General features: G+C 39.2%; 1 protein-coding gene across 3 annotated transcripts in view; it reads left to right on the forward strand.

Annotated features, from left to right (window-relative positions):
- LOC121294515 (proprotein convertase subtilisin/kexin type 6-like) overlaps positions 1 to 11,780 on the forward strand; it is a 30,064-nt gene extending 18,284 nt beyond the window's left edge. For 2 of the 3 annotated variants that reach the window (XM_041218310.1, XM_041218308.1), the window contains 9 exons: positions 1,098 to 1,234; positions 2,481 to 2,642; positions 3,066 to 3,168; positions 3,736 to 3,932; positions 4,968 to 5,055; positions 5,282 to 5,385; positions 6,610 to 6,739; positions 9,896 to 10,008; positions 11,506 to 11,780. In XM_041218310.1, the coding sequence (XP_041074244.1) occupies positions 1,098 to 1,234; positions 2,481 to 2,642; positions 3,066 to 3,168; positions 3,736 to 3,932; positions 4,968 to 5,055; positions 5,282 to 5,385; positions 6,610 to 6,739; positions 9,896 to 10,008; positions 11,506 to 11,612 (1,141 nt within the window). In that variant the 3' untranslated portion in view covers positions 11,613 to 11,780. The remainder of the gene's footprint in view (positions 1 to 1,097; positions 1,235 to 2,480; positions 2,643 to 3,065; positions 3,169 to 3,735; positions 3,933 to 4,967; positions 5,056 to 5,281; positions 5,386 to 6,609; positions 6,740 to 9,895; positions 10,009 to 11,505) is intronic. The other variant, XM_041218309.1, reaches the window with a different exon arrangement.
- Positions 11,781 to 21,210: the final 9,430 nt, after the last annotated feature.

Genomic DNA, 21,210 nt, shown 5'->3' on the forward strand with positions numbered 1-21,210 from the left:
GTTTTTATATTATAAGCTGGAGTTGCACATATTACATAATATGTGTAACCCCAATGGGAGTCTATGGATTGTGAAATACTAAAAATGAATAACCATTTAAGGATACAAGTTGACACCCTGTTTTTTTGATACGTAAATCAAATTTTGAATTGATGTTTCGTAACGGATCCAAATGATTTCAAGCTGTTTTTTCTTTCTAAAAACTTGGATGTTTCTTTGCAATGCTCTTCTGTTTACGCCCAAGAGGCTGTGCGTTGCCAGATGAAAGCCCCTTCTTGCCTTGAGTCAGTGACAGTGTTGCTGGCTGCAGTGAAGGTGCTTCGGCTCCTCAAGCAAAGGTTATCGTGCCCTGACAGGGTGCTTTTCCCCCATGACACCCTTCTGTTGACCGAGGCTTTATTTCTTTCGTCTCTCGATTAGTGTAGCAACCAAGGTGTTAAAAACATTTCCATCTTATTAGCACAACATTCTCGGATGTTTCTTGTTTGGATAGCTTCGTTTTCCAGACTTTGCTTTGAGTTTTATACTGTGTAATAATGTTGCATTCTTTGCTGCCAGCCAGACCTGCTCCAGTTTTATATTTAACTAGATTGCTGTCTATTTACACAGACCTCTGCTGTCGGTTTCCAAAACCAGTAAGCTCTGGCTATACTGTGACCGTGACCAGAACCTGTTTTAAAATATCATCACAACTTGTTAATTGCATTAAGAACCTATTTTATGGAGTCTAGCTTGCACATGCCTGGTTGTTAGATGAGTATGTGGTCAGTCAGTTTTGGTCCATTCTGACATTTCTGATCCCCTCTATTCATGCAATGCCTGCTACTGCTGTTAAAACTTTTGAGTACATTGGAACCGTTATTTGAATTTCCATGTAGCATTTTGTCATGTGAAAGTGATTTAAGATTGTGTTTTTAAGCTGCAGTTGTCAGACCACAGGGTGTGAAACTTGTTCCAGTATTACTCAAACAGATCCAGCAAATGGGGGATGGTGGGAAGCTGGTTGCGTGACGAAAAGAAAAGCTGCTTGGAACTTGAGGCTAACGGCTCCTGCGTATCTGTGCACTTGTTTGTTCTTTTGCTGTGTTTGTGTGCAGGACGTTTGATAATTCGAACGATGGCTTCAAAAACTGGGAGTTCCTGACGGTTCACTGCTGGGGAGAGAAAGCGGAAGGAGAGTGGACTCTGGAAATCATTGATTCGCCCTCACAGTTGCGCAACCCAGAATCTCTGGGTGAGTTTGTGATCATTTCCTGTTTGCTTGAACCTCTCTGGTACGAAATGTCCTGAAAGTAACTGAACACAGGTATTGAAGTGCAGGACCGGCTAGCTTCAGGCAGCATGGTGAGCTTCTGTTCTGTTCAGCATACAATTTTAGAGTATTCACAGTCGACATGCATTCAAGTTTGCTGAAATGATCAAATGATTAGGAGCACCTTGCAATTACCGTTTCTGCTTGTTCTGCAAAATGGTCAGCGGCAGACAGCTCGAGCAGCTGTGAAACTATGAGCCGTGGTTGTGCCAAAGGTTCAGGGGTGAAGACTGCATTTAATGCAGCCGTAATTGCTGACCTGGTGTCTTTGTGCTCGTCTCCTTCCATTTAAATGGGAATCAAGTCCGCAGACTACCAACAAAGTGGAAAAGGACAATGTAGTTCAAGACGGGTTACAAATAATTTAAGGTTGCAATTGACAATTTACTGGCTGCCAATTTTGCCCAACGGAGGCGCGGAAGTGCTTGGAGCAACTGGTTATGGCTTCACAAGAGCAACAGCTTTTCCAAAGTGATCTCTGGAGGCAAGCAGGAGTCAGAATAGCGCCTTGATGATTACCAACACCAACGAAGGGTGCATGCAACTTACACAGCCCTCCAGCTAAAATACTTTGGAGAAACGGTACAGACAAAAAGCACTACTGGAACAATTCATTTAGAAAGCAAAAGATGCATAGTTTGTATAAGTATCTTGTGAATGAGCTGCTGTGTTTATCATGATAGAGGCGTGACGAAGATGATTCAGGGGGCTGAAAATGGCTCATTTCATATTTGTTCCTGCCAAGGAATTTTGATGGTGAGGGCTTTTATATAAATATTTGGCACTGTTTTTAATGAGTGTATGCTTGATTTGACAAGTTCTTGAAGCACCTCATTCATTGGGTAGTTTGGAGTTGAAGATTTAAGACGAGTTTGCAGCCAGTTTGAACTTTTTGGGAACAATAAAACAATAAAACATTACAGTCATTCTATGTCTTTGAGCAGATCGGAATAAAGCTTGACATTTTCCCAAAGATAGTCAAAAACTCTGACATCCCCAATTGACTAAATATTACTCCACATTCTTTCAATGTCGTAAAAAACAACAAGGCTTCACGGATTTAAAAAGCTGATTGAATTTTAAAAAAGGCGTAGTGCAGATAATGTAATTTAATTTTGCTGGATTGGGGAGTGTTTTCATGATTACCCCCCTTGTTTACTGCACGCAGGGAAATTAAGGGAGTGGAGTCTGGTGCTGTACGGAACCTCGGAGCACCCTTACCAATCACACAGCTCACGTTCCCGGCAGCTGGAGATCTCTCCGGAAGGGGAGAAGAGCCTGACTGAGCTGGAGAAGCAGGAGATCATGGAGGAAGAGGATGAGTACAATGGTAAGAGTGTCCAGTTTAAACAGCTGCAGAGTAATCCCCACTTTCCCAGCCATTTGCTCGCGTCAATGCCTTGTGTTCATTACGCAGCTCAAAACTGCATTTCTTGTACATTGTCTTCACCTTGAAAGGTTTCTGAAGGTAGAACACTCCTGTTGTGTTTCTTTTAAACCCTTCTAAACGTTTTCTATTCTGTACAATGCTTACCTGTTCTATTGCCGTGCTTTATTACACTTTGCCGTTACTATGGTACTCTTTTATATCCATACTGTTGTGCCTTTTCTGTTAGAACTCCATTTTAAGATCCTCTCAAATGGGCGTCCTGCCCAGTTTTTTGGGAAAGGGAAATCCTTATTGATGGTCTAGCTGTGGTACCTGTCCTGTGGTGTTTTGCATTTCTGAGCAATGTGTTGCTGTGTTGTGTAGGTCCTTGCCACTCCGAATGTGGGGATCAGGGCTGTGACGGCCCAGATGCTGATCACTGTTTGAACTGTATCCATTTCAGCCTTGGAAACATCTTGTCCGGCAGGTACAGTACAAGAAGCCATACAGTATTGTGTTTTATTATAAATGTATGCGTTTTAAAATGCATAGAACTATGGGATGTCTGGTGCAGCTTAACTTGTAGGTTCAAGTCTTTGTAGCTCCCCAGTAAACTTGTAATTCCCCAGTATAGAAGAGACCTCTCATTTGGCCCTATTGAGTTTTTATCTGAATCCAAGGATTAAAACTGATGCCGTGTGTCTGTGCCGTGATATGAATCATCTTGGGGGTATGTAATATGTTTTATTATTAATGTGCACATAGTGGAAACCCTCATTATTGAATCTAATTGGGACCAGGGCGCATTGATTTGACTAAGCAAATTACTACTGTAAAAGTTAATATAACATTGGCAAGTAAGAAAATAGTTGCAATGCAATACCTTCAGCATTATATTCAGTATAACATACTTTCCTGCACTGCAGGTACCAGGACTGGTTTAAAGTATGTTCTAAGACAATGGGGCAGAGGAGCATTAACCAGACTGGGACTGATTTACCAATGTGCTGGAGGTGTTCTTCTGTGACCTGTGGTTTTTCTTGTGTGTTTTTAGGACGTGCGTGAGCACCTGTCCCCTGGGGTTCTACAGTGATGCTGAAGTGAGGCGGTGCCGACGCTGCTATAAGGGGTGTGAGACGTGTTTCAGCAGGGCCCAGAACGAGTGCACCTCCTGTAGAAGGGGCCTCTTCTTTTATGACCAAGCCCGCACTTGTTCAGCAACGTGCCCATCGGGGTTCTTCGCAGACGACAGTAAGAGATAGGAGTCATTAACTTCAGCACATAATGTGTGGTGCCAGGTGGTAGCAGGCTTTATCTGGGTCGTTTTTCTTTCTTTTTTTTTGAGTGAGTAATTACAGTATAAAGGATTCTTATAATTACTTTATCCAGAGAGAAATTTATTATAAGTAATGCGGTTGTAAATCTAATCAAGTTGCGGCTTGACTGATTCTAGCTGAGAAAGCTGTTTACAGTGTTTTAATGAAAGTTATTAAATCGTGGAGTTTGGATATTTTGTGCACAGCTCCGACAATGAACGGAAGCGATTTCTTTAAAAAAAAAAAGAGTGCCTACAAAACATCGTTTATTATATTGACGTTACTAATTGTACCCATGAATATGTGTTGAATGGAAACGGTTACTGATGCTGGGAATCTATTAACAAAGCTGTGCCAAGACTGTTTTTTTTTTTTTTTTTTTTTTTTTTTTTTTCTCAGTGGATATTTTGACACTGTGCCAATAAATCCGTTGGTGAGCTGTCATGGCACCAGGGTGTTGATTGTGGTTTGTTTATACTGTTCTATACAGGGCTACCGTGTGTGTTTACACCAAACAATATAAAGCACACGACAAACAATAATACTTGTTTATCGCTAAAAAACAAATCTCGTTCCCCGAATGGAGATTATTAAACAGACTGTTTTTTTTTTTTTTTTTTTTTTTTTTCTCAAGTGGATTTTTGACACTGTGCAATAAATCCGTTGGTGAGCTGTCATGGCACCAGGTGTTGATTGTGGTTTGTTTATACTGTTCTATATGAGGTAGTAGGGGGTGTGTTTTTTTTACCTCGCATACAAAGAAACATAATACTGTGTTTTCTTTTTTGTTTTTTTTTTAGGGGGGGGTGATGTTCTATTTTGTGTGGGTGGCATTGGGCAGCCAGTCGAATGATATTTGTATAACTAGCAAATCAAATCCTAAATATTTGGCTTTATAGGAATGAGCTGTCAAAAATGAAGTGAAACATGATATATGCATCAGAGTGTTGTTTGCCCTTTTTTTTATTAGATCAGAAGCAATGCCTGAAATGTCACGACAACTGCAAGAAATGTTTCAGAGATTACGATAGATGCACTGCTTGCAGTGAAGGGTTCAGGTAAATGTGACCAGTTTTGTTTTTAATGAGTTCAGTTTGTATTTGAACAGCTCAGCTTGCTCCAGTGTTTGCATGTTAGCAAGAAAAAAAAAGCTGTTTGACATTTACAGACTTATATCATTTCATGTAACACTTCTGATATGAGGTGGCAGTGCATTCCATGGAGCAGAGTAACTGAAATTCTTCTGTTTTTTTTTTTTTTTCTTTTCCCCCTGATTTTCTGCAGCCTGGCTGGGATGACGTGTGTTCCTGAATGTGGAGACGGCACCTATTTTAACTTGGAGGAAATGAAATGCAGTCCCTGCCATCTGTCCTGCTCTACTTGTACAGGTGATTAGCATTCCACTGTTCAAAAGATTAAAAATAAATAAATAACAGTACTTGTCTGTAGCTATTACATGCAGTCAATTCAGTACCTATTTAGAGATGTCACTTTTCATTTCTAGGTGTATTGATACACTTCCATGCATTTGCTCTGCTCAATCCCAAGCAGCATGCTGCTGACACAGTGCTGCTCAGCCTCTGCTTTCAGCACTTTCCATCAGTTGGTAAAGGGTTCATTGTGAAGCAGGCTTGCTAAGGCAGTACACGCTGGGTCACCTAGTACTGCAGGGCCGAGGGACCTGTCTGCCCCAGATACTTGGCTGCATGCTCGGCAAATCTGGAATCATTGATTCTCTGTGTATAAAGACACAGTCTGGGAACTGATCTGGTTGCACGACTGCAGGTCAAGTAGCGATTCCAGGTGTTGGATGGAATTACAGGGCAGTTCACAGACAAGTTAACTTCACACAACTGGAGGGCTTCGCTTTCCAGAGATCACCACCTGCTGTTATGTCGTTACTCCAAAAGTTGACGATTCGTGGAGAATGTTAATCGTAAGATCATGCGATTCCACTGATGTTGCATAGAGAGAATGCATTTTGCAGATGTACCCTTCTATAATAGCCAGCCGTTTATGCAGGAGATCAACGTGCATGCTACAGATAAATGTCAGGTCGATTTTTTTTTTTAATAACTTTCCTTGTAAGCTTCTAAAACTAGTCATCAAGGTATATAACTTGTAATATTTATTTTGTATTTATTTTGGTATTTTATTTATTTATTTATTTATTTATTTTAAAAGAACCAATATTTAATAAACATAAGAAAGTTTACAAACGAAAGGAGGCCATTCGGCCCATCTTGCTCGTTTGGTTGTTAGTAGCTTATTGATCCCAGAATCGCATCAAGCAGCTTCTTGAAGGATCCCAGGGTGTCGGCTTCAACAACATTTAATAAAAACATACAATAATTGGTAACTATGGACTGGAGACAACTTGGTCCCCCAGCATCAAAGTTGTCTTTGTAATATGTTTTAATCAATGTTTTGACTAATATGGAACCAATCAAGGGAGAAATGCCTAGCAGCCCAAAAAAACAAAACAAAACAAAAAAATTATACAAGTCATAAACCCCGCATATCATTTAATGAGGAGAGAAAGACAAAAACGTGTTATGTGCTGAATTATTTTGTGTTTAAATAAGTGTGTCTTGTGGTGTTGCTTTGCTCAGGGCCTGGGAAGGAGGAATGTATTCAGTGTGCCAGAGACTTTCTGCAGCAGGAGTGGAAATGTGTTCCTGCGTGCACTGAAGGATATTACCCTGGGGAGGCGTCCGGACTGCCACAGCGAGTCTGCCGAAAGTAGGTGCTACACGAAATCAAAGCAGTGTTTCAGCTCCCTGGATATACGCCATGTATTGACACAGCTACATGAATGAAAGAAGACTGGGGAGGAACATTTGTTACCTGCTTTTAAGCACACTCATGCCTATTGCTTATTAAATATCTTTGTCTGAATTGATCCTTCAAATACACAGCAGAGGTTGTAATGAGTAAGCTGTCTCACGTGCACCAAGGGGATGGGGATCTCCATTTCACTCCACTAAACCCCTCACTCACTCCTAGTAGACTAGGTCATCTCTCATGTTTCCAATACATGCAGAAGTCTTTGATGTCGTGCAAGTGGCACCCCAAGCCAGTATGAATTCACTGCGGGAAATAGCTGCTGTAGTAAGGATCTGTTGTCAGTGGAACATTATCCTTTCCTAATGAAATGGGTTGGGAAAAGTTCATTTTCAGCCCTTCTCAGCAACGCCCTTTTGGAAAGGGTTGAGAAGGGTGTGGTGGGGGTTCACGAGTGGCTTGCCTGGTAAAAGCACGGCTGTGTGATGTGCAGGGGAGTGTCCTGGCTGTGCCAACTCTCCAGTCTTTGCTGCAGGGGTTAGGGAGGCGGAACCAGCTGGGGTTGCTTTTCCTCATCACACTACAGCGGACCACACCATCCAGATACCTAGTAAGCTCAGGGTGTGGTGGCCAATCCATTGTCACATATATAAAAATTCTGCTTTGGTGGGTTCTGTGCCCTCCCTATTACTCACTAAATGGAGACAGCCAGTCCCATACTTGGTAATTCCACAGAGCTCTCTCTGCACTCTCTCTCTGAACAAGTCTGTGATGTGACCTACACATTATCAGAACTGGAGTCCAGCAGGTCAGCATGCTAAGGCTCAGAGCCTGTGCTGGTTGAGTCACACTGCCAGCTGAAATTCAGATGATTTATATTGCGGTTTCTAGGTAACCTGTTTCCAAAATGTAGGTTGTAGGTAGATTTTTTTTTTTTTTCTCTCTCCATATTTCCATGCCTATAAATCAATGCTGAGGTGAGTTTTTAAAGGAAGCAACTGGCAGATGTGGTTATAAATCTTCCCTACCTGCAGCCCAGCGTGTAATTCCAGTCCCTGCTCAGAGCTTGCTGCAGTGTTTTAGTGTGGTGAATGCAAGACACAAGTAGATTTCTATGAACAGCTGTTCTAAATCAGACATGCAGTCCCTTGATTTGTGCTGGAGGTAAACCAGCAGCTCTTGAGAACAATTAATTAAATTGCAGAGTAAATAACTTTATTATTTTTTAAATGGTCCTATAGTAAGTAAAAGTGAATAAACCTGAAACTGCTCAAGAGCTTGAATAATATATTATTGTTATTATTATTATTATTATTATTATTATTATTATTATTATTATTATTATTATTATTATTATTATTATTTTATTAAATTTTTTCTGTAATTGGTTAAGGGATGATCGTTAACATTACTCACATATTTTCTATTTTAATAATAATTGCTGTCTGTTCAGATATGATTGTACAAAGCCTGCCAATGCAAGAACACAAAGCCGATGTACAGAGACCTGTCTCTTTAAGCTCCAGATGCAGAGTGCCTCTGCTCGTTTTAAGGGAATGTGTGTTAGCAGACAAGGGCTGGGACCAGATCAAAACTTTGACAACCCGCAAATTGCACTTAACAAAAAGTATCTTCTTTCTATTATTCATAAAAAGAGAAAGCCATTAAATGCAGGTTTTGTTAAGTGCGATTAGCGGGTTGTCAAAAGTTTTGATTAGGTCCCAGCCAAGGACCTCGATCAGGTAACACACCTCGCAAAGCTACATGGGACAGGATTTCATCAATATATACCCTACTGTGAGAAGCCAACGAGTGAAGAACACCTGTAGCAGTACTGCTTCATTTGTAGTCTGAGTTGTCAGTCATTTTCATGTACTTTCTCACTTTTATAATTTATTTAAATTCATTTTTATGCCAAATTATCTTTTGAGCTTGCAAATCTGTAACTGTCAAGTCGCATCATAAATAATCAACAGAATGTTATTTGCATTTGGGCCTGTGTGAGGTCTTATTAATTAATCTCTTGCATTTTTAATGAGTAAACGTGTTTCTTCTGGTAGACTTCAGTTTAGCACAAGCATGTTGGGGTTTGCTAATCCCTTTACACGCCTCATCTCTCTTTCTTGGCACCTGTCACTTGTTTTGATATTTACCATTTCAAAAATATTTCTTCTTTTCTGAGGAATTTTCTAATGGTACAATTCCAAGTGGTGAAACCTGGCTAGGAGCCAGATTTTTAAAGTAACTTGGTTTGTTTTTCTTTATATATTGTTTAGCCATGGTCTGTTTCCACTGCTGATAGACACTATAGGGACTCTTGAAGTGCAACGTGTGCTCATCCACATCAATCCCAATTGACAGCAGACAATCTGCCGCTGACTGAAGCCTGACGATACCAGGCAGCCAAGCCCGCATAGTCAGTGCTGCTGCTGTAGCCTGTCAGTGTTTGCTGACAAATAAACCTGAACACTGTGCAGTGCTCTCCTATCTTAACCCTGCCCATCATGAACTGTGTGCAGTTTAGAAAAACAAAGTGCAACGTTAGGACTGTGTAACATCCTGTCTTTTTTTTTTTTTAACTGGTTTTAAGTCTCCTTTATTTAGTTTTGGTTTGGTTTCAACTGGTGGAGGTTCCCACTTAGCATAAATGAGGTTGTATTCCTCGTTTTGTGACTTTTCCTAACTTGGGATGAAGCCCCTTTGACTGATCATATTCTATATGGCAATGTAACCAAATTCTCCACTGCCTTGCCTAAAATAACAATGGCTAGTCAAAAATGAGTGCTAATCAGGGTTGTGTGAAACCAGCTCTACATTTCCTAGTTTTTTAATCAATTTAGGACCTCTTTACGAAAGTATACAAGGCCTCCTATATAAAATCCTGAACTTTGAAATGCAAGGTAGTGCTTTTACTGCAAGACATCTACTCAGGCAGTTAATATCGTCCATCTCACTGCAACTTGACATGTGAAGAAAGGGCAGCAGTGTCTCGTTCCACACCGGCTAGAGCTGTCACAACCTCTTCAACTGCAGCAAGAAATACAGATTGCTTTTTTTTTTTAATGCCATGTGTGTTTATTTGATTTTGTTCTCTTTTTATTTTCTTCATGCCAGATGTGAAGAGCATTGTTTAAATTGCGAAGGCCCTGGAAGATACTGTTTCAGATGCACAGATGGATACAATTTAGTGGGAGGCACATGTGTAACAAATGTCAGGTGTAATAATGGTAAGTTCAATTAAAGGGACACAGTGGAAAGGGGGGCCTGGCGCGTGCCACCACTGCGGTGATTCAAAGGGATTGTGGTAGTCTTTGTTATACCAGTGAGTGTCTCCTCAAAGGGTCTCAATTCACTTAAAGGGAGAAGAAACGACCCCACAACCACAAGTAGAGAGCTATAATCTAGTGTTCATTTGAGCCTGCAGTGCGCCCTCCAGCGGTGACATTTGAACTCCTCTTCATACCCTCCTCAATACACTGCAGTTCGAAAGAAGCTGAAGTGGGTGTGTGTGTGTGTGTGTGTGTGTGTGTGTGTGTGTGTGTGTGTTATATATATATATATATATATATATATATATATATATATATATATATATATATATATATGTGTGTGTGTGTGTGTGTGTGTGTGTGTATATATATATATATATATATATATATATATACACCAGTGTGATTAAGGGTTCAGTGCCCTTCAGAATCTGTTCAGCGAGATGGTGTTTGATGAACTGCACTGGAACCTTTAATAAAAATTTATCATTGAATAAGAAGTGTAATTTTGTAATTTCAAACTAATACAAGAACCTTGTCATTAATACAAGTTTATGCTGTAAATGTGTATGGTGTAACATCTTAATGTTAAGCAAATGCTCCCATCATCCTCTCTGGGTTTTTTTTGTTTTTTTTTTTAACCCAGATTAATGATTGCATGGTCTTGTGACTTGGCTTCACAACACTGTAGTATCTTCAGCCGCAAATAAACAAAACAGTTGCTAAGAGCAAGCGGTACACTGCACGCCTTTACCATGAAATCATTCAGTTACATAATCGCAGGCACAGCTCCCACTGCCTGAACCCCAGATTAACTTGAAAAGATAAACATGTACTGTGTGTTTGTCCTTGTATTGATTTATACACTGTGTTCTGCTAATTACACTGATAAAAAAAAAAATTGCACTTCCAAATCCAGGTCTGACTGCAGCATGTATAAGTCCCAGAACTTTGTAATTGTGCTGTATAGCTGAGATGTACAAGAAATGTTAAGATTCCAAGTAGATGTTTGACTAGAGATCCGTTGTGCAGATTTGAAACGGGCTAAACCAATCCCTAACCTTCACCCCAATCTATGTGGTCTCATTTCGGCTTGGCATTCTAACGCATACCACCAGTACAGTTTAAATAACTGCACTAATGAATGCATTGCAAAACGTCTGTCTACTTGACCGTATCAGGTGTGATCATACAGATTGACCAGGATGTAGTAAATTACTGAAAAGGTAAAGGACAGACGTTTCAAAGATGTGAAAGGCCCAACAAACAAAACAAGTTACCCGATTTTTAAAAAGGTAGCATGTTGTGTTCCGGATGTGTTTTTAAACCTTCAAACAGCTTCCCCGCATGGTCTCTTCTGATGTAACCTGACCTGAGCGTGTATTGAATGAATCTGCAAGCCCCTGTTTCCGATGATCTGAACTTTATTTTACTCTTTCTGTTTCCCTGACACTGGCCCTCTAGCTGATGAGGTGTTCTGCGAGATGGTGAAATCGAACCGCTTGTGTGAGCGGAAACTCTTTCGCCAGTTCTGCTGCCGGACGTGTCTGATGACTGGATGAAGACGCAGCCCACCCCCCCTACAAATTAAGGACTTTTCAGACCACATTAAAGCAACAATCTGTTGTAGAGCTACTCTATTAACGCTCTGACAACCCATCTATCTCTGCAACAGGCCGACAACGCCTTGATTTTAAGTGCATGTTTAAATATTAAAAAAAAAAAAGATATTTTTGTTGGGGTTGTCCCTTTTTTAATATACAGTGTATGTAGAATGAAATCTCAGTGTGGAAAAAAAAAAGGTGATTGCGGGAAAACAGTTTCATAGCAGGCATTGCTGAGGCTGAATGTGGCATGTTGAGGTTTAACACTGCACAGAATACAACTGCTGGGTCAGAACGATCCCATTTCAGAACTGAATCAAGAGCCATACCTATAATATGGGTTTTAGATTGGAGTAAAAACACACTCAATTATGTTTCTAATAACTGGATTTTGTTATATTTGTAAAAATGTTAAATATATGTGTTGACCGTGATGGGATGGATTTTATTATTTTTTTTAATATTATTATATTGGCTTTCGTAAATCTCAGTGCTGCTGAAAACAGACAGGTTGCTGTGTTCCAGCCTTACAGGCCTACAAATGGATCCCCCCCCCCCCCCCCCCCCCCCTTAATCAAGCCTTATCCCTCCCCCATCATATGTTATCCAATGACATGTGATTTACCAAGACTCCCCCAGCTGTGATGTGACATTTACACGTGTAATAAAAATTAAATCAGAAACCGCAGCAAAAATGCAAATGACTTATAAAAGTGAATTGCCCTGAAAGTGTTTTAAAGAAAAAAAAAAAAAAAGATAGTATTTTTTAAAAGTTTTATTATTGTGGTGTGCTCTCTTTGAAAATATTTGTATTAAATAGCTGATTTCCTGTGTTTGATTTGTGTTCGCATGCCCATTGCATTGGTTTCATTTGTAAACGTTTCCTCTCACCTTTTGTACTTGGAGCATAGCTGTATTGTACTTGATGGCTCTTTTAGCTGTCACTGGCAAATGTTGAGAACATTAACTTAATTTTTGCATATTAGTTCATGGGTCCCTGCTGTGTTACAAAGTTGTCATCTTAAGTATTTTCAGTATTTTTTATGTTTTACCTGCCAGTCATGTAAATTAATCCCCTAGCATATCGCTAGTTAACTAAAGAAACATTAGTATACATGTGCGTCAATAATCTTTTTCTGGAACATCCATTAAAAGTTTACTCAGGTTTTTATCATTGAAAGCTATGGATGAAATAACCTTTTTATAAAAACCCTTGTTTTTTTATGAATCCACATTTAAATGCCATGCTTTGTGATGTTTCCGTCCGTATTGGGAGAGGTTGTGATTTCACCTATAATAGTGATCTAAGGGGTTAGCTGGCTGATTAAAATAACATTTTCAAAAATGATGATAGGTAGAAGGGGGATAAAGACCTGTCTGAGAAGCTGATAAATCATGTGAGAAAGTATTATTATAATAGACGTATTCTTGAAAGGAACTCAAACGCCTTGAAGAACTGTGGCAGCATCCTTTCTGGGGCCTTGATAGAGTTTTTGTTTGCCTGATTATATCGCTCTCAGCCAGACCGCTATCCAATCGTCACGTTTCTGCTCCCTGAGAAGCAGAACAGTGAGGTGTAGAGGCAGCACTGCTGCAGGGTGCTAAACATGTTTTTTATTAGATTAAGAACATTAATATCCTCTTTTGTAAATTAATTCTGTGCCATGAAATGCGTTCACTTTCCCCTCTTTTCATTATGTTGTGATGTGGTGTACGGGAGCTCCATTTAACTCTTCTTTGCTGGACTGCACATATGGATTAAGGTTAAATACGTTATCAGGTTATGAGGCTATTATTTTGATTATTAGTATTAAATATGACTGCTTTTTTTCGCCTTTACAAAAATATGCTACCATCTGGTGAAAAAGTGTAAAAACAAATTCTAAATTCAACATGCACTTCAAGTGTATCTTTTACAGAAATGGCTCATCCTAGTAAAGTCACACGCGTCCAGATCTTGACGCCATGAGTCCAGGTTGTGTACAGATCCCCACGCAGTGTTGTTAGCTTCCATTGACTGGTTATTTAAGCCAGCTTGATGAATGCCTTGCAGTGTGCGCTCTCTGTATAAACTGGCTAGAGGCCTGGCTGCTGGAGTCCTCTCAGCCGTTCTTCTAGAGTTCATTTTGAGAACCATTCTGAAGGCCAGTCTGGATTTTTTCCTTCTGTGATGTGCATTTCATTCAACACAGGTGAAACTCTCAATAACATTTTTAAAATTAACCACTGCTGGGGCATACAACAAAAAAAAAAAAAAACAAACACATATACATTGGACCAAAATGTTTTTTTTTGTTTGTTTGTCTTTAATGTCTCGTGCACATTGTATGGCGCCCTGAGTTAGTCATTTTATTGAATCATGATAAACCTGAACAGTTTCCTATGGTTTCCTATGGTTTGTGATTCTTCTCTGTGATTATCTGGGTTTAAAAGGGGGGCTGAGTGTGCACACTGTAATATAAGAATGTTTACTGTAAATAAACACAAACACACCAACTAAAGCACATGATGGTCAAAGTCCAAAAAGACCTGTATGTTTAAATTACTTTCAGCTAATACTATAGCTAATACTTTCATATAATAGGTACCTTTTAGTTTATTTGCAATAAAACTAAAAACGCAGTGCGGCAGTGACAAGGCAGGTTAGCCCTGCTGAACAATTCAATTTCAACAGAGCAGTCTCTCATGCAGAAGTGTAAGCAAATCATACATTTCTGACACATGCAGTTAGCACAGACTTCATTAAATCATTTGATTGATGCAGCCTTCAGGTGATGGTTAAGAAGCTGTAACTATGGGTAGAAACGTGAAGATCAAAGCATAGCCATGATGCCCCTAATGAGATTTTTTAGATAGCGAATTCAAAGCTGTAAATCTGGCAGGCATTGTTATTATTAATGTTTGTTTTGTAAGCATATTTCCCCTTTTTAACCAAAATATAGTTTTTCTGATCATTTAATGGGAACACCAATGGTATCATCAACCTCTCTGACTGGTTATTGTGAATGGTGATGCTCAAGGGGGTCAAGTGATCACACAACAGTGAGTCAGAGCTGGAAATAAAACCCAGACCGATAGGTTTCAGTTCTTGCCCACACTCTGCGCATCAAGTTGATTTAAATGTGTAGTCTGTTGTAAACTGCCTTACTGCCTCTGAGCTGTGTTGATAAAGCATGGCTGGCTGCTCATGTCACTCCTGCAGGTATGCTGGTGTTCTAGGGTTGCCATGTGACTCTTTGTACACTAGGACAGTTTGAGGCAGTTCAGGCTCTTCAACTCGTATCGCAATGCATTCTGGTACGGTTTACCTTTCTCAGGTACCTTTCACAGAGGGACTACACTAACCAGAATGCATTAGGGTGTGAGTTGAAAAGCCTGAACTGTCTCACTGCACATGGAGTCATATGGTTAACCCTTTCTGCTGCTTTATGAACGTGTGGCGTTCCGTCTTGGCCCGCCTCTTCTGTGTTGCTATGCGGTATCAGGAATATGAACAGAAACTTGCAAGCCCTGCTGCTCCTATAGCCAAACGAAAGAGGACTGCTTCACAATGACGTTCATTTGGTGGCAATTTTATGTTATGTAGGGCAACAGTGGGAATAGGCTATTGGTGCGCAACTGAAACAAGGCAATTTCTGTTTAGTTTCACATCCCCTTCTGAAAGAAAGAGGCATGTATATAGGGGAATGTTTATTTCAAGTCTAAATGCAATGCTGATGCAGGCATCAGCTGAAATGTTGGTTTTAAATAACGGTTGCATCAGTCTATTTTCAGCTGCCTTCTTTGTACTCCATGAGGAGTATCAGCACCTTTGACAGAATGCACTGTGAAGTAGCCAAAACCTTTTAATGAAGTGTGAAGTATGCTGAACCAGGCTGTAGAATTATTTACACTGGAGTTTCTTTTATTAGTGTTTCTTAAGGGCTCATTTGCCCTGAATAAACAGGAAACCACAAATACCCCCTGCTAGCAAACAGCAGAAATGAGTTCCAGGGAAGAAAACCAAGTAAGGTGTATCTGTTGTTTTTCATTTCATTAGGGGATGCAAGAAATACCACTTCTTGTGCAAAATTAAAAATTAAATCTTTTCAGCCTAGAAAAAAAAAAGAAGGGGAAAGAGGGGACTTGACTGAAGTCTGTGGAATCATAAATGATTTAGATAAAGTTAACTCGACACTATTTCAAATTTAGCAAAGAGTAGCACAAGAGGGAACAAATGGAAGCTGAGTAAAAGCAAATTTAGAACAGAAGGTCAGAATAGCATACCACGCAGTAGCATCTAAAACACTGGGAACATTATAAAAGACTAGATCCTGTGCTTTTAAATGAGACCCCCCCCCCCCCTTTAGGGGACAATGGTGTGGTAAGAAAGGAAGGACCTTGATGGAACAAATGCCTTTTTTCATTCCCAAGCCTGTCTTATGTTGCTATGGCATATTGATGTATCTGTTACATCCATGAGAGGCAGAGCTGCAGGGGGACAGGTTAACAGGCACACTCTAGTGTATCGGATGTTTTTGGAGGTTAGTCATGAGTCCTAGTGCTCTATTCAGGCCACAATATTGCTTATTGTGATGGGATGACTGAAAGAGAAAGTGATGCAAAGTCACTCTAAATAATCAGAATAATGCATTAGTTAACACCCATACCAGGCTGATCTATCAAGAGACCCTGTTATACGTGTTTATCAATGTGCCCATGTCTGTTTGAATAGTTTGCAGTCTGCACATTGTATCTCAATTATTACTTTTTTTTATTTTGTCCATAACAGCTGGAGTGCAGTTCAACTTTTGAAGATCCTGGTAAGTAATTATCATACACAGCATCTGATAAACAGATAGCACATGGTTTCTGTACATGACTGGCTGGATTGGGAAGTGAAAGCCAGTCCGGTGTGCAATGAGAATATATACAGCAGCAGTAGCAGCAGCAAACCCTAGGGACAAGTTACACCGAGGCTTAGAAGTAAACCCTCAGCTTTATTCAAAGTGCACCCATGCCATGCTCCTGCAACAGGGAAACCTCCAGCTCCTTGCAGAGAAGCCACCAGGTACAGTGCAGATGGATTTATAATACGAATATGTGCAGTGTGATCATACTGTGGGATAACACTTCAGATCTGAGGATTGTATTCCTATTTTACCCTATTTCCAGTACTCAAGGGAATTCTACAGGTATAAATCTACACCCCTCTCTTAAAATGATTGTAATATAATGACTTATTTTTTGCCTTGCTTGTGAAACACAGTGGAACTTTACAATGACATTCAGTTTGCATTGTACAAGAACAGTTTTCCAAATAAATTAGTTACTATTAAAAATACCCAAATAATTTAAAATATCTAGCCATGGCTAATATGTGACTAACTTGGAGTCTAGCTGCCCAAACCATGCAGCTGGTCAGCTGACAGTCTGGAGGATTGGGCTAGCCTAGTTATTGTCCTGTATATCCAGAGCAGATTTCTGTATCCACCTCTCATACTGTCTACAATTCATATGTTTGTTCTACAGTGCTTGGGTCTCAAGAATGATACTAAAAAGTACATTTCCAGCTCCAGCTTCCTTTTATTTACTGTGATGTAATGACATACAGACAGGTAAAGTAAAACATTGTGAAAAGATGGAGAAAGACATTTTGTGGAAATACTTGTATACATTAGATAAATGCATTACCTATAATACGTGTTACTAGCAGTTCAGTATCCAAATACCAATTATTATTATTATTATTAATATCCAATTGTATAATGATAATTCAATATTTCAGTGGTGTTCGGGTACTTTCAGATTTAGCACTGCATTACTGATTAGAGTCAGGCCGTCACACAGTGAAATCCCCTGTTCCCTTTAAGCACTTCTCTTGAACCAGAGCTACGCTGAATGGATGAGGGCAGCTCGACTGAGGATGCAAGAACGGCACAACGCTCTGGCCAGACAGCTCCCAGTCGACCAAGTAAGCAAACTGCAGGCCATTAACCGACACATGCGCGCTCCTTTTTCTTCTTACTTTCTGAGACCAGCGATGTATCATTTACAAGCAGATCACACCAATTATTTCCAGTTACTGCTTGCTAATTAATGGGAGCTGAGATAATGAGGAAAAAGAAAATTGGTTTGACACTTTTCTCGAGGGCTTTCATTTCCTTGCCAGATGAGTGTGATTTGTTAATCAACAGTGTGTGTGTGTGTGTGTGATAAATCAGACATTAAACAGGTGTAATTGTTAACATTGCTTGTGTCTCTATTTCTTTATGGTGTGAAATGTCTTTCAGATGAGGTTCAGATAGTCAGCGGGATGTGAGTGTCCAATTTAATAGCCTAATTGACATCATATATGATATTGTAATGATCCAGACCTATGGGACAACTTGTCTTTATTAGAACCTGAATCTACTAATACACAATCTGTTCAAACTGTAATGGGTGGATTCTAGCTTGTTATTGGAGGCTGGCTGTAATTTTAGGCAAGAGCCCGCTACACTAAACCAACTGGATACCCAATACTATATAGAACAAACCCACCTTACACTAAATGTTCTGCTAGTCTTTCCTCCCCTGCCTCCTCACCGCATTCTTTGCAACTGTATCTCCCTTCTGGTTCTCCGTCACCCAGCCTTGGTTCACCTCAATTGAAGTCAGCTCCTGCTGACCCAGTAGGAGAGATCTTGGATTAAATTATTATTATGGATTTTCTTCTTGTTACTGAATCTTGTAAAGCACTTTGTGATGGTGGTCCACTATGAAAGGCGCTATATAAAATAAAGATTGATTGCTTGATTGATTGATTGAAAGAGGTTAATCATCCCACAATACATTTCATACTGCATCTCGATTATTAAAATAATACAAACATAGTAATAATTAGGTATCCTTAAGCTTGGTTTTATAATGATTAAGGTGTCTTTAGTCTTTTTTTTCTGTTCTTCAGTCCAGGACAAGTGAAGTCAATCCTTCCAGCCCTTTTTCAGTAGATCCTCATGTGAAACACAATATATCGCCTAAAAGAGACAGTGGTAAGCAACACACTGAAATTAATTGAAAGCCCCTGCCTGGGGGAGAAAAAAAATCATGCATGACTGTTGCCGTTTTTCTTTCTGGAGGTGAGCGAGGAAACAAAGGGTTTTCATTGAATTAAGATTTCAATAAAATAAAATTAAGATTAAAAAAAAGATGAAGTAAAATGGATTGAATTTGCATAGGGAGGTACTGAAAGCATTGTGTGTTGTCTGAAGCTGTACAGCAATTGGAAAACCAACTGGTCAATTTTTTTTTCTATCATATTAAGTAAAGAGAAATGAGAGGCAGACTCCAAGAAACAGGGTGTTTTAAAAAGAAATCGAATTATACTAAGATTCTGGAGACAAAGAGTGGGCTCCTTAAAATAACATCAAAGAAAATTGATTTCCAAATGGAAATCTTATCAAGTCAACCCTGCAGAAACAGATTGTCTATGAAAAGCTTGAATGGATCGACATGGTTTCCAATCCTGCAAAAAAAATGTATATAACCTGATGGGAATTTCAGTTTTTTTTTCTTCTTTTTGGAAAAGGCAACTCAAGTCCTGCTTACAAGTTGCACCCATCAGAGCAGCAATAGATTATCTGACATTTCTGCAACAATCCTGTACAGTACATGAATACTAATCAGGGCTTTTTAATTCTCTTATCAGTGAGCAAGCAATCGGATGACTTATTTTAAAGCACCTTACATAGCACAGGGCCTGCCTGTAAAGCAGAATAACATCTACTTGCACTTGTAAAGAATAACATTGACCAGAGCTTGTGTACAAGTGCACGGCCCCATCAGAGCAGTTTAAAAACATTTTCTTACCTTTTAATTACCATGACAACAGTATCATGTACCTGGCATTGTTTGGTCTCATGTTGATCCTTTATTTCACTTTTGACTCAAGGGATTGTTTTATTTTTGATTTCCAAACTCTTCCAAAAAGTAGCATCTTATTATAAAGTAGACATTTTATGAAACTACGTCAAGTAAACAAACATTTCATCACTTCCTGTGTTACAGTATCTCTTGTTAGGTGCTGTACATAGCTAGAAAATACTGCATGCAGGGTCAATTGTAATACAGAAAAATGAACAGGGAAAGGAATGTGTGCTACTTTCTCCTTGTGGCAGGATAAACTGGCTTCAGCTTAGTGACTGTCGCCTTTACACCCATGAGTGATTGAGTCTCTAATATCCCTAACAGAGCAAGATTGGACCTTAGTCAACACATTACCATGAGTGATTTCCACCCCAGGTATGTATTTTATCTGAAAAGTGTACTTTCTTTTGTCATGTTTTAGATCCCAGTTTGAACAGAGATCAGAATGATGCCAGAAGAGCAGCTTGGCTAAGGATGCAAGACAGAATGAAAGCAGATGCAGAGCAATATAAAGCCAAACTGGTGAGGTTTTTTTTTCCCCTTCATTTCATGACTTGAGTTCTTGCCTATGTAATGGTTTATTAAAACCAATAAGGGTAAGAGAGAACCATTTCTAACGTCAGTGTTTTGTATGTCAATGTAAGTACATTCTGTTTTTCTGTAAGACAAAACACCATTCTCCTTATCTTCCTGTTGCAATATCTGTTTTGTTTTTTAAAAAAGGCAAACATTTAAAATGTGAACTTTGTTTTCATGCTCCAATTCCACATTACACATGGGTGCCTGTTGGCAAGAGCCAAGATTGTTTCCATGTTGTTCTGTTTCCAGTCATCAAATATGGAGAAAAAAAAGCTCAATAAAAAAGCAGACAACATATTTTTTATATTAAATTGCTGTTACAGAAATCAATAATGTGTGAACCTTAATGTTCTTAATATTTTTTTACTACATAGTCATAAAAAAAATATTGGCAGGAAACTAAAAGAAAAAAAAAATACAATTTAATTGTGAAATTAGAAAAAGTAAGATGAAAATTCAATGTTTCAAAATAGAACAATTTCAAATTGTCTAATTAAACAAACTGGAATTAAAAAAGGCAAAAATAAAATAATGTTTTTATTGTAAAATTGGAAAACTAAGATAAAAAAAAGTTATTTGCTAAATAAACATTTTCAACTACACCTTTACATGTATTCATTTATAAACTATTTATAAACAATGCTATATCCTAAAGCACTTCTGAATCCACAATTAAGGTAAGTAGGCCATGCTTGCCATGCCATCAGCTTAAAAGAAATGTCTTTCCTGTGTTAATAGCCAGAGACAAGGGAGCCCACAGCAGCTGTGAAGCGCAGACGAGACAAGAAGCCACTGCGGCAGAGTGGTAGGGGCTTTTAATGATCAAACAGACTGGATTGCATAATTGGTGGGACACGACTGCAAAATTGCACAGTGCATTATACATGGCAAGCATTCTCTTTGAAACAATAAGGGTATTCTGGGATTCTGTGGGCCAGTTTCCTAAAACTTTGACTTTTTAAAAGACTTTGCAAACTTTCTCCTGGAAGAACAAGGGTTTGGAATGTTCTAATGGTGCTCTGATAATACAGTTCACAATCCTCAAACTGATGAACTAATAAGGCTTTTATTGGTTCAATAATTTACCCAT

This window comes from Polyodon spathula, chromosome 19 (genome assembly GCF_017654505.1).
Source record: "Polyodon spathula isolate WHYD16114869_AA chromosome 19, ASM1765450v1, whole genome shotgun sequence".
Lineage (NCBI taxonomy): Eukaryota > Metazoa > Chordata > Actinopteri > Acipenseriformes > Polyodontidae > Polyodon > Polyodon spathula.